General features: G+C 34.9%; 1 protein-coding gene across 1 annotated transcript in view; it reads right to left on the reverse strand.

Moving 5' to 3' along the window:
* LOC118181484 (uncharacterized) overlaps positions 1-13,144 on the reverse strand; it is a 137,651-nt gene that overhangs the window by 71,242 nt on the left and 53,265 nt on the right. Inside the window, exon 3 of the mRNA XM_085812369.1 lies at positions 561-695. Within this exon, the coding sequence (XP_085668495.1) occupies positions 561-695 (135 nt within the window). The remainder of the gene's footprint in view (positions 1-560; positions 696-13,144) is intronic.

Here is a 13,144-nt window from a genome sequence, read left to right on the forward strand (position 1 = left end):
CTGACCTGTAATGAAAGTGCGAACTGCACATGTATCATACACAAACTGCACAGCCCATCATAATGTCGCCAACAGGAACTATTATTGTCATATCCCACCTCCAAACAAACAAACCCCTGAAAGATTACGGATAAGAGCAATTATTCTGTTTGAAGAGCAATTATTCTATTTCTGAAGTCGGTAACAAACTGCGGTGTCATTGTTGAGGGTAAGAAATTTTTACACCGCGAGCCTCAGAAATTGGTACTTGTGGAACTCAACCCTCTTCCTTGTCACCAAGCACAGGAGAGAGCTAACATAGATATGCTACTATTTACCTATATTTAAGTGCCTTTATCCGCGCAGCCATTATAAACCATACTACTTGTGATTTGAATCTCAAACATCGGAAAAATGAGTTGCTTCTGCTGCACCCCCACAAAGCAAACGATATCAGTGGATTTAGTTTAAATATCTATATCCACACAAAATCATCAACGAAGACTTAATAAAATGTAATAAAAAGAAACATACAAGCGGAACTTTTTATGAATCTATAACAATGAGATAGTGTTACCTACTTATCGGGCCAAGGAATCGCTGTGAATTGACTCCACCACCTGGCAGCGATAAAGGATACGTAGAAACCCAGCATGAATGAGAGAGGTATAAGATCCATGAAAGTGGAGCAGAAATATACGATTCTTTCGAAAATCCTGCAAAGATAAAGTAATCTACAATTACTCTCATAATCTAAATTATAATATTATATAAAATGCCTAACAAATCCGACATAAAAAGCGAGTTTTGAGACTAATAGCATCTCTGGGAGCTAAAAAACTACATGCAGAGGATTAAAATATAAATTTTTTCAACAACGTTTGAATTTAGTTTTGATGCAGGCAATAATATATACAGAATTAGAATTTTTTTCAACCGATGTACTATTATAGAGTAATTTCTCCATAGTTTTATGTTTTATACTAATCGCTGAAAAGTTCAGATGTCGTAACTTTACCTTTAAAGGCGGGGGATACACACTGAAGTGACAAAAGTCATGGCATACCTCCTAATATTTTGTCGGTTTTCCTTTTGCCCGGCGAAGTGCAACAACTCGACGTGTTATGGACTCAACAAGTCGTTGGAAGTTCCCCTGCAGGAATATTGAGCCATGCTGCCTCTATAGACGTCCATAATTGTGAAAGTGTTGACGATGCAGGGTTTCGGGCACGAACTGACCTCTCGACGATGTCCCATAAATGTTCGATGGGATTCATGTCGGGCGATCTAGGTGGCCAGATCATTCGCTGGAATTGTCCAGAATGTTCTTCTAACCAATCGCGAACAATTGTGGCCCGGTGACATGGCGCATTGTCATCCACAAAATTCCCATCGTTGTTCGAGTACGTGAAGTCCATGAATGGCTGTAAGTGATCTCCAAATAGCTGAAGGTATCCATTTCCAGTCAATGATCGGTTCACTTGCACCAGAGGACCGAGTCCATGCCATGTAAAAACAGCCAGACCATTATGGAACCACCACCAGCTTGAACAGTGCCTTGTTGACAACTTGGGTCCATGGCTTCGTGGGGTCTGGGCCACACTCGAACCCTACCATCAGCTCTTACCAACTGAAATCGTGACTCATCTGACCAAGCCACGGTTTTCCATTCGTTTAGGGACCAACCGATATGCTCAGGAGCACACGAGAGTCGCTGCAGGCGATGTGGTGCTGTCTGTAAAGGCACTCGAGTCGGTCTTCTGCTGGCATAGCCCAAGGAAGACAAATTTCGCCGCACTGTCCTATCGGATACGTCCCTCGTACGTCCCACATTGATTTCTGCTGTTATTTGACGCAGTGTTGCTTGTCTGTGAACATTGACAGCTCTACGCAGACGTCGCTGGTCTCGGTCGTTAAGTGCAGGTGGTCGGCCACTGCGCTGTCCATGGTGGGATGTTATGCCTGAAATTAGATACTCTCGGCACACTCTTGACACTGTGGATCTCGGAATGTTGAATTCCCTAACGATATCCGAAATGGAATGACCCATGCGTCTAGCTCCAACTACCGTTCCGCGTTCAAAGTCTGTTACTTCTTGTCGTGCGGCCATAATCACGTCAAAGCCTCTTCACATGAATAACCTGAACACAAATGAACGCCCTGCCAAAGCACTTCGCTTTTATACATTTTCTACGCGATACTACTGCCATCTGTATATTTGTATTTTGCTATCCCATGACTTTTGTAACTTCAGTGTACCTTATAGGCTAATACTCGTTTTTGCAATGATAAATAACCGAACTTTGCCAATCTGATTGTCTTTGCCGGTGCCATGGCAAATATCTAAACATGGCATTGGTCTCGCCTTATGCGATTCATTGATCTTTTAAATGCAGCTCGCGTCGTAGAAGAGAACAGTTTTATTTGAAAAATATTATTCACACTTCGGAGGGAAATCGTGCTATAAAATGCTTTTTCAAGAGTTCGTAATTTCATTTTTTTACAGGAAATTGAAACAATTTTAAACATTGCACCATTCAAGTGCACAATTTGAAAACAAACCTTTTTAGAAGATAAAGGCTCTCATGAAAGCAGAAAAGAGATATATATTAGCAACATACAGCGTTAATAATATATAGCAGTCAAAGAAGAAACTGAATAAAAGAAATACAAACCACTGAAATTATGCAAAACGTATGTCGTCTTAAATAAAACTATCGTCTAATGTTGCCAATTCATAAAATTAAATCTTTACTCTTGAATTACGAAATAAAAATCATAAAACTAAATCTTTACACTTATTCAACTTAAAACGAATTTCCCTTTTAAAAACTTTGTTTCGGCATTTATTTTCTGAGCATAAATTAATCTGGTATAAAGTAGCAAGGTGTCAAAATATAAAACATTACACTACAATTTTAAAAAAGTAATGTATAGAAACTTTCTTGCGGTCCATAAAGCTACGGCAAAATTTTATTATTATCATTTAGATTTTTTTCAATATAGACGATGGAGTACAAAATAAATACAATAATAAAGCAGTAGTAATATAATGGTAGAAAAGGGAGGGATTAGATGTTATAGCAGTCTCTTATGCAAAATTTCAACGTTCTACGGATAATCATTGTTGCGCTATGCGAGATACGTACATACATAATAGGGGGGACCGTAAAGTAATGTCGCTTTCTTACATTAAATTCACACGAATAAATTTTTAAGACATTTTTACTTTTAATCAATAATGTAATCACCCTCGTTATCAACAACCTTTTGCCATCTAGTGTGCAGATTTTCAATTCCCTGACCGATATAAATCAGTTGGTTTTTTAGTAAAATATCTCAAGATGGCATTTTGGACATCATTCAAATTTTCAAATTTTTTGGAACTAAGAAAATGTTGTAGGGATCGGAATAAATGGAAATCCGAGTGTACGATATCAGGCGAGTATAGTGGGTGATGCAGCACCTCCCATCCCAATTCATTCAGCCCCCGCGGCAACAAGCAGACGAAAACTAAAATATAGGAGGTAATCAGGCTTTGCTCAGCAAGATTCTAAGAAATTCTCCCCCTCTCTTGAGAATTGTATCTTCGCAGCATAATTTTAATAGCAATTCAAAATACTACAACAACTGAACATCAACACTAGGAAAATAGCTCACCCCGTAGAATAATAACAGGACTGTAAGAGCAAAACTATTGTAATGTAAGCATATTACTATCCAGTTTATATGTACTTGATAAAAATAATATTGTAAAGCAGTTTAAATGATATTGAAAATCCAGTCAATGTGTAAATGAATTACAAGTTTAATTTTGATTATCTCAGTAAAAGTATTGTAAATATGAATTCATATAATGTCTAAATGTACACATAGCTGTCATGATTTTATGTATCTGTCATATGTAACTTGTACAAGACAATGATTGTAATCAACATATCTATGCTTATTCACAGGCCTTGTATGCCCACGTAATATTTATATGTATATTTTTACACGGAGGAAATTTTCCCTTCTGCCAGGATGACTACTAACACTGTAAGACTTTTACAACAAAGTTAGGTCAGTGGTTATCTCAGGCGGCGCTCAGCCCACCAGCGGCCGAGCGGTAAAGTCGCTGAACACTGGTAGTTCGGTCCGAGGTTCGAATCCCTCGAACGGGCTGGCTGTATGGGTGTTTTCGTGGTTTTTCCCATGTGTAACGTGTATACGAGCCAGTTTTCCTTAGAAAGTTCTCCACGAAGGCATCCCTCCCCTTAGGCAGATAGCCCTAGTCTGCTTTGCCATAATTAAATACACCACCACCACCCAATGCATTCACTTTTTCCAGCCTTGCACAGTGCGGTCTTGCATTGTCGTCGTGCAGAATGATGCCTTTTCTATTGACAATCGCCGGATATTTTTCGATTAAAGTTTGGTTCACTCGATCCAATTGTTCACAATAAAGATCTGCATTAACAGTTTGTCCAGGTTTCAGCAATTTAAAATGAACAATTCTGCGAATACTCCACCAAACACATAGAAGCGCCTTTTTGGGATGTAATCCCTTTGTAACCCCTATTAAATCTGCCTTTTGCTTTTTGGATTATCATATAGGACCCATTTTTCGTCTCCAGTAATCAAATGATCCAAAACGGTTCTGTATGGTGCCGTTGAAGCAATACGTTGCATGTGATGGATCGGTTGGCTTTGTTTCTTCGGATAGATTATGGTGGGACTCAAACACCTGCTTTGCTTATTTTTCCATTTTGCTTTAAATGTTCTTGGATGGTCGACCAAGATTGGTTAAGAGTGTTTGATATGGATTTGCTTCCACTTCTGCTCTTAGTATGTTGTTGTCGACATGCGCAGAAACGACATTACTTTCCGGTCCCCCTATTACATATATACGTAAGTGCAGACATCGCGAGAAAATCCATTTTGAACACATTTCATAATCCGCTCTGGAAAAAAGTGTCGTTCAAATGGATATTTCCGTTGAAATATGATACTCGACATTTTTCGCTACCACAATACTTTAATTCGTACAGGGAAGTAAAAAGCATCCAATGGGGAATTTAAGTCCCCATGTTCTTACGGAAAAATAATGCATCTCGTGTATACTTTTGGTACTGTATTGTATTCATTTATTTTCATTTCCTGGGCGCAGCATCCAGGGGAAGCCAAACTGATGTTTCAAAATTTTAAAATTAAATATTTTCTATTCTTAGCAAATAGGTGGTGTGGTGTGGTGTATTTAATTATGGCAAAGCACACTAGGGCTATCTGCCCTTAGCAAATAGGAGAGTGCGTGAAATCTTCAACAGCGCCCAGGCCCTGAAAACCCTAGCTACGACTCTGAAGCATCAGCTCAACAGCTTTCTGCTTGAAGAACTAAAAGAAAAATATTAATGTTACGCGGTTCGCTCCCATTACATTTATTTTGCCATCTATTATGTTATGTTAGCATAATTAAACTATTACTTAAGTTACGCTTCAAATGATTTTTCAAACTTTTAATTTTTTCGATCAAGGTATATCGCTATCATACCATGGAACTGCCGTTCATTCTTTTCCGTGCGAATGCGATAAAACTGAATTCAAATTTGGCAATTAAATTCAATCAAAAGCAAATTCAATTCATATTGTGTTTCTCATTTTTTTGTCTTAGATTTAATTATATTTATTTATTTTGTGTTGTGAACAAACTCTTATTGTAAATTTTAAGTTAGAGGAACAGATTAATCCCTTTTACTTTGAAAGAGTCATTATGATTTTTGATAGCAAGAGAAATGAAAAATGAGCAATGCCCTTGCCGGAACTCGAACCTCGGACCTCTCGAATACGCGCCGAGTATGCTGACCACTACACCATGAAGGCATGCTAAGAACGTGGAAGAAATACCTTACATACTCCCCCTTTTAAAGGGCGACTGGGGATTAGGGGACCCAATTGCTAAATCCTGATGGTGAAGAATCATCATCCACCATCTTTTTTTAGTTCAAGCGCCATTGTAGAGACATTAGGATTATTATGATACGGGAGACTTGAAAAATGAGCGATGCCCTCGCCGGGAATCGAACCACGAACCTCTCGAATATGCACCGAATGTCCTGACCGTTACACCACGAAGGCATGCCGAAAGGAGGGAGAAAATACCTTATAACTTTAATGTCTATGAAGAAAATAGTTGACTTTACGAATATTTTGGATGACAAACGGCATTCTAAAACGAATTAAATTCTTAAACCAGGGTTTCGGGATATTTCAGCAGAACAAAAATTTGAATTTTCTTACATACTATACTACTATTATAACTTTAACAGACGGATGAAATTGAAATAAAAATATCTGTTAGCTATTATTGTTACCATTTTTGCCATTTTAGTATGTGATTGTATACTTCTATTATCTTTTCTTTACAAAATTAAGTAATATTTTTTTTCATTTTATATTTTTCATAATTTTAATTTGAAATTTATTCACAAAGTTATGTTGATAATTTTTTTGCACATTTACAAGCATACTTTCACAGCAAAAAGGCTGCTTAGAGATCTGTCTCCCAGTCATAAGTAAGAAAAAGTTACAGTATTTATTTCTAATATCATTTATTTAGTTATAACAGATATGTAATGAAATACGCGTTTCTAAGTTTTAAAATTTTTATTGAAAAAAATATCTCAGATGAACGGACCGAGTATTCCTTGATAAAAAAACTTTATTTTTTAAGTCATTAAAATATATTATTTATTGATGTTTGAAAACTCTGTGAGGAAGAGACATAAAGAGTTAAGATGATCATAAAGTAATCATAAAGAGTCCAATTTTATACCAAAATACGTATGTTAGAATAAAGCTATGTATAAGTTTAATATATATATTCTAGCCCACCAGCGGCCGAGCGGTAAAGTCGCTGAACACTGGTAGTTCGGTCCGAGGTTCGAGTCCCGCGAACGGGCTGGCTGCATGGGTGTTTTCGTGGTTTTCCCCATGTGTAACGTGTATACGAGCCAGTTTCCCTTAGAAAGTCCTCCACGAAGGCATCCCTCCCTTTAGGCAGATAGCCCTAGTGTGCTTTGCCATAATTAAATACATCAATATATATATTCTAATTTGCAGTTATGAGACATGAAAAATGCAAATTGAATTTCCTTGACCGACCAAGTAGAATGGAAGATTTATAGCTATCCAAGTTTTCTTTTTTCTTTTTGTTTGGGGGGGGAGTCCTTAAGTAATGAGTATATTAAATTCTATCTTGATTGAAAGGAACAATGTATATGATTGCACAAAGGGAATTTAATGAATTAATTTAAAGGATTTAGAGTTAGCTTTTGTTTCTCTATATATTGATTCTCACGTTAGTTAGATAATGGATTGGATTATTTAGGTTATAAAATAAAGCATTCGAAAGTTGGAGATGCCCTCGTTGGGTATTTTTAAGGGAACTAGCTCGCATTCACGTTGCACATGGAGAAAACCGAAAAACTTGTATATGCAGCCAAGTCAGTTGCCGGAATCTCAACTCAGGTCGAATTACCAGTGCCATGATCACGTTGGTTGACGAGAAAAATTAAACTGTTATTTTCCTGAAAAAAAAAAAAAAAAAAAATCTGTTAAGTTGACAGTTTTTTTTTTTTTTTTTTTTTTTTTTTAATAATTTTCGTTAATCAAATTTTCAGTTTTTCCGCACAGCGTTCTATCTTTCTTTTGCTAAAATTATAATCTTTGTGTTTCAAATTACTACGTTACATGTATAAGTTACATACTCTCAGTTACTCAACTTTTCATATTATTTTTCTAAGTAGCTTCTGAGATAAATTTTAATATTATCTGCTGACAATTAGAATCACAAAAGGTTAGGTTAAGTTATTTTAATTACGGCAAAGCCTCGAGGGCCATCTGCCTAAGGAGAGAGATGTCTTCGTGGAGGACTTTCTAAAGGAAACTGGTTCGTATACACGTTACACATGGGGAAAACCACGGAAACACCCATGCAGCCAGCCCGTTCGCGAGATTCGAACCTCGGACCGAACTACCAGTGTTCAGCGACTTAACCGCTCGGCCGCTGGTGGGGCAGAATCACAAAAGAAGTTTTTGGAAAATCAGAAGGCTTGGCTTTCTGCCAGAAAATGTAATGTTCAGTGTATTCGCATACCTTCTTCAATGTAGCTAAGAACCAGAAAAGTTTTTTACTCATATTTAGGCTAAATAATCATTTTAAAAATCGTATTAATTATAAAATGCCATATCATTGTCAGTTACTTGAAACATTTCTATGTGTTTAAAAAGATTTTACCGCTTTAAATATGCAATTTCGGCTCTTTATAAATTTGCTTTGGGATCTTCAGTTTCCCTGAATTCTAATATGCGACTTTTACTGTCAAGAAATTTGATCACTTTTAAACCAGGTGGTCGATGTTGTTGCATATTTCACACATAACCGCGGTTTCTATCGCGGCTGGACATTTCTTAAAACGCAATTAAGGTGAATGTGGTCTTTGCGTCCGCCTATGTGGACTTTCAAGTACTGAGGGTTACGAATCGAAATGTAATGCACAATAGTTGTAACACAAGCTTAAAAGGAAAATAATGCATTAAATCTAGTTATCCTGCCGATTCGTCGTTCAAGGCTGGATGCATAATACGAAAATAATTTCTGTTTGCTGTTAATATGCAAGACAGCAGAACAAAACTTGCCGAATACTTCTTGTCGTATTCCAGCCATTAAAATTTTATACATTTCATTACGATTAAAGATGTATATTATTTCCTTCATGCGATTTAAAAAATAAATAAACTGAAATGTTGAAAATTAGTTCGTTTTAATTTGGTTATAGCATATTACTTTTTATTAGTACAAAGGGGCTTTGCCCGTATTGTTTTCGTTGCAATTTTGCGTTCGTTCACTTTAAATGTCCGTTTCACTTTTCAAACTGTTGCCACCGAATGTTAGAGTCCTGCATTATACTTGAAGAAATTAAATAATGAAATATCTGCATAAATGTATGTACTACATTTCACGCATTGTGATGAAACAACGGTACACAGAGCTATCGAATTTTGAATGACGTAATCCTACTGCGAATATGGGCATGTGGAAGACCAAATTTGGAATTTGTTTTATTATCGATTTCATGTTCTGTAAATCTTTAACGAATTTTTGATTAACAAACTCAAGGATTTCAAAGCGAGCCATGGCAACGCTGTACAGAAAAAAACATTTTTATCTCCAGCGCGCGAGACTGCGTATCGAAAATCCTAAAGATACGCTCAATTTAAAACTATTTTGTGATATTGCTCTTGAACTGAATTTTATGGCTTAAGAGCGAAGAACGTGATATTTAATAAATAAAGGTAACCCACAAAATGTTAAAAAACGCCCCTTTGGACGTAATTTAAAATCTGAAACCTTTAAGTTTTTTTTTTTTTTTTTTTTTTTTTTTTTTTTTTTTTTTTTTTTATACTTCCTTGTACGAAGTAAAAAGGAAGAATTGTAATCGCGAAAAATTTCAGGCAGCATATTTCAACGAAAATATCCATTTTGACCGCTATCGAATGCAATTTAATGATGTTTTTAACGATTTAATGATGCAATTTAACGATGATGCGTGATATCAGTACGTAAGGACAGAATAAGAGACTCGTTTCCTCCAAATAATTATAAAACTGCTTTAAAATAAATGAAGAGAATTTTTCGTGGCGTCTGTACGCACGTACTTATCTCGCATAACTCAAAAATGAGTAGCCTCAGAACGTTGAAATTTTATATATATGGCTGCTATAACATGTAGATGTGCACCTCGTATTTTGGTTGCAGTCGGCCGCACCAAACGTATGTACATATATTTATATATATATATCCACTCTATTACCCGGCTCAGTGATCTCAGTTTCTTTACTCTTATATGTTTGTAAATTGTACATTTTTTGCTTTAAAAATGATTGAATTATGTTGTTTTTATCTTCCGTTTAAGGATTTTATGCCTTTAGTAAATCTGTATGCAATATTTTTAGAATTATCAACAATTTTAAAGTTGTTTAAGTGCCGCTAAGCCTTTTTTTTTATGGCGGCCATTGATTGTTTACATTAGAAACAGCAGACTAGTGGATTTGTTGCCAATCTAGAGAAACTTAGCTTCGCATCAACAAAGATAACGCCTTCATTTATTATTGCCAATTAAATCATGCTTAATCCTTTCTGGAATTTTTTCGAGGAAATAATTTTCGAGGAAATTAATTTCGAGGTTTAAGATTTACTTTGTAATTTTTAATATAGATATTTTGAGTTTTTATGTATTTTTGCCTTCTCGCGAAGTGAGAACTGAATTAATTCAATGAGAAATACTCAATCGTCTGTGAAAAAATGTTTCTTTTTTGTTTTATTTGCTTAATTTCTTTTATACATCGTTCTAGCTTTATTATAGTATTTGAATAGAACATGTGGCAACAATTAGATAATTCTGTTCTTTAAATGATATAAATTTTGCGCATTATGAGTTATAATATGAACGAAATATAATACTGTTAAGTGAATCTAGCGCCAGAGTGTCGCTGTGGTAAAAAAATACTAGAGTGAATTTTAAAGAATGCAATTATTCTATTGTGGCTTATGCGGTGTCGGCGAAGTAGATTTAATTCAATCCAATAAGTTTAAATGAAATGCAAGAAAGAAAAAATGCGTATAATTTAATATTCCGTACAAGGAAGTCATGTGGTGTACACATCAGATTTTTAAAAAAAATTATTTTTATATTTTATTTTTTCTGTATTTTGCTTTGGTTCGGCGAACAATGATAATTTTATGAATTATTTCAAAAGAATCACTGTCTACAACCGGAATAATAGATATTCGTGGCGCTAACACTTAAACCCAATGCATTGATGGGCCAGATAGGTAAGTTTTAAGCGATTTAATTGATGATGAAATAGAAAGTGAAAAAAGAATATAATCACCAGAGTTTAAGTTCAGCTTCGGTGCGCTTCCAAGATTACGCAATGGTAACTAACACTTAAACCCAATGCATTGATGGGCCAGATAGGTAAGTTTTAAGCGATTTAATTGATGATGAAATAGAAAGTGAAAAAAGAATATAATCACCAGAGTTTAAGTTCAGCTTCGGTGCGCTTCCAAGATTACGCAATGGTTTACAAAAAGAAATTTTATTTTTTTCAAAGAATTAGAAGAGAGAGGAACCAAAAGTGTAACGTCACAGATTTTTCTCCGCCACATTTTTCTTGAAAAGTGGCTTCTGCCTGCAAGAAGGCAACTTGCCAGCCCAGTCAGTCACATTTCGTATCGGTGAATAATGCGTCTTCGTAATAAGACACGTCTAGAGATTATCATTCGTTCGCGCTTGAGAGAAATCTGCCTTTTATTGCAGCAGAACATTATGTTCGTTACTTTTTATTTATTTTCCAAGCCTCAGAGTGTAACAGAATGAGACATTAGGCAAAAGATTTGGGTACTATTTTCTTTCAGCTAGCATACTAAGCAGACAATAAAAAATGACTTAAGGGTGCTCATACACCTTAAACCCCTCATGATCTTCGAATATGTGACTGTTGCAAGAATTGGGATATTTTATTTATTTTAAAAGCCGCTACTTCCAACTTTTTACAGCTGACTACATATTATAGCTGCTTTGGACACTAGTAACCAGAAAGTTTGTGTTGCCTCAAATATTTTTGTAATTTAATTCTCTTTGTGACAAAATATTTCGCCATTTTTCCACCTTGCGCGCATGATATTTTAAAAATGGCTAATGGTACATACTTGAAATTGGATGGAATTCTTTATATGGGCACTATTTTCTAACTGAACCAAAAATCTGATGAATATTTTAATATTGAAAAATTTTATGGGCGAAAACATTACAATTTTTTTAATAAAATACATTTTATAAACTCAACTCAAAATAAAATAAAAATTTAACATGAAAGTTTTAGAATTTTAGGTTCAAAATAGTTTCCAAATGTTATAAAAGCTATATATTAAACATGGAATTAAATTATGCAACAATGTTTTAAACTGTGCGTGCAAGGTGGAAACTTGACAAAAGGTTTTGTTACGGATTAAATTATAAAATTATAAAAGTATTTGTGCGGATTAAATTATAAAAATATTTGTGGCAACACAAACTTTCTGATTACCGTTTCAGAAAGCAGCTATATTATGTAGTCAGCTGTAAAAAGTTGGAAGTAATTGCTTTTAAAATAAATAAGTTATCTTGTAACAGTCACCTATTCGAAGATCTTATGGGTTTTAAGGTGTATGAGTCCCCTTAACAAACTAGAAAAGCTAGATTTTCTAATGCAAACCTGATATCTAAAATCTGTTCATTTGTTCACTTTCTTTCCAGTTTCTCAAAAGCACACATTTTATTTTTTCTACCCTCAATGTAAAGTTTATTTTAATGAAAAAAAAAAAAAAATGTTAAAAAAAAATCTGAAATGTTTCAGATTTTAAATTACGTCCAAAGGGGCGTTTTTTAACATTTTGTGTGTTACCTTTCTTTATTAAATATCATGTTCCTCGCACTTAAACCATAAGATCCAGTGCAACAGCAATATCGCAAAATAGTTTTAAAACGAGCCTATCTTTAGAATTTCCGATACAGAGACTCACGCGCTGGAGATAAAAATGTTTTTTCTGCACAACGTTGCCATTGCTCGCTTTGAAATCCTTGAGTTTGTTAATCAAAAATTCGTCAAAGTTTTAAAAAATAGGAAATCGATCATAAAACAAATTTCAAATTTCAAATTTGGTCTTCCACATGCTCATATTCGTTGGAGGATTACGTTATTCAAAATTCGATGACTCTATGTACCGTTATTTTATGACAATGTGAGAAATATACATACATTTACGCAGATTTTCATTATTTAATTTCTTCAAATATAATGCAGGACTCTAACATTTTATGGCAACAGTTTGAAAAGTGAACCGACATTTATCCGTCCGACGCAAAATGCCAAAACGAAACTAATAGTTCTTCGGGATAATCAAATCCCTTTGGACTAATAATAATAATAATAATAATAATAATAATAATTTAAAAAAAACGAATATCATCATGGTGTTATGTGCAAGAAACACGAAAATAAAAATACACATTTGCTCCATAAATATATTTCCTCTTTAAAAAGCCGTACTATTGTTGCTTTCTGTACGAGTTCGTTGATTTGG

This window comes from Stegodyphus dumicola, chromosome 1, assembly GCF_044657685.1.
Source record: "Stegodyphus dumicola isolate Sdum_Otavi_A_Nest chromosome 1, ASM4465768v1".
Taxonomy (NCBI): domain Eukaryota; kingdom Metazoa; phylum Arthropoda; class Arachnida; order Araneae; family Eresidae; genus Stegodyphus; species Stegodyphus dumicola.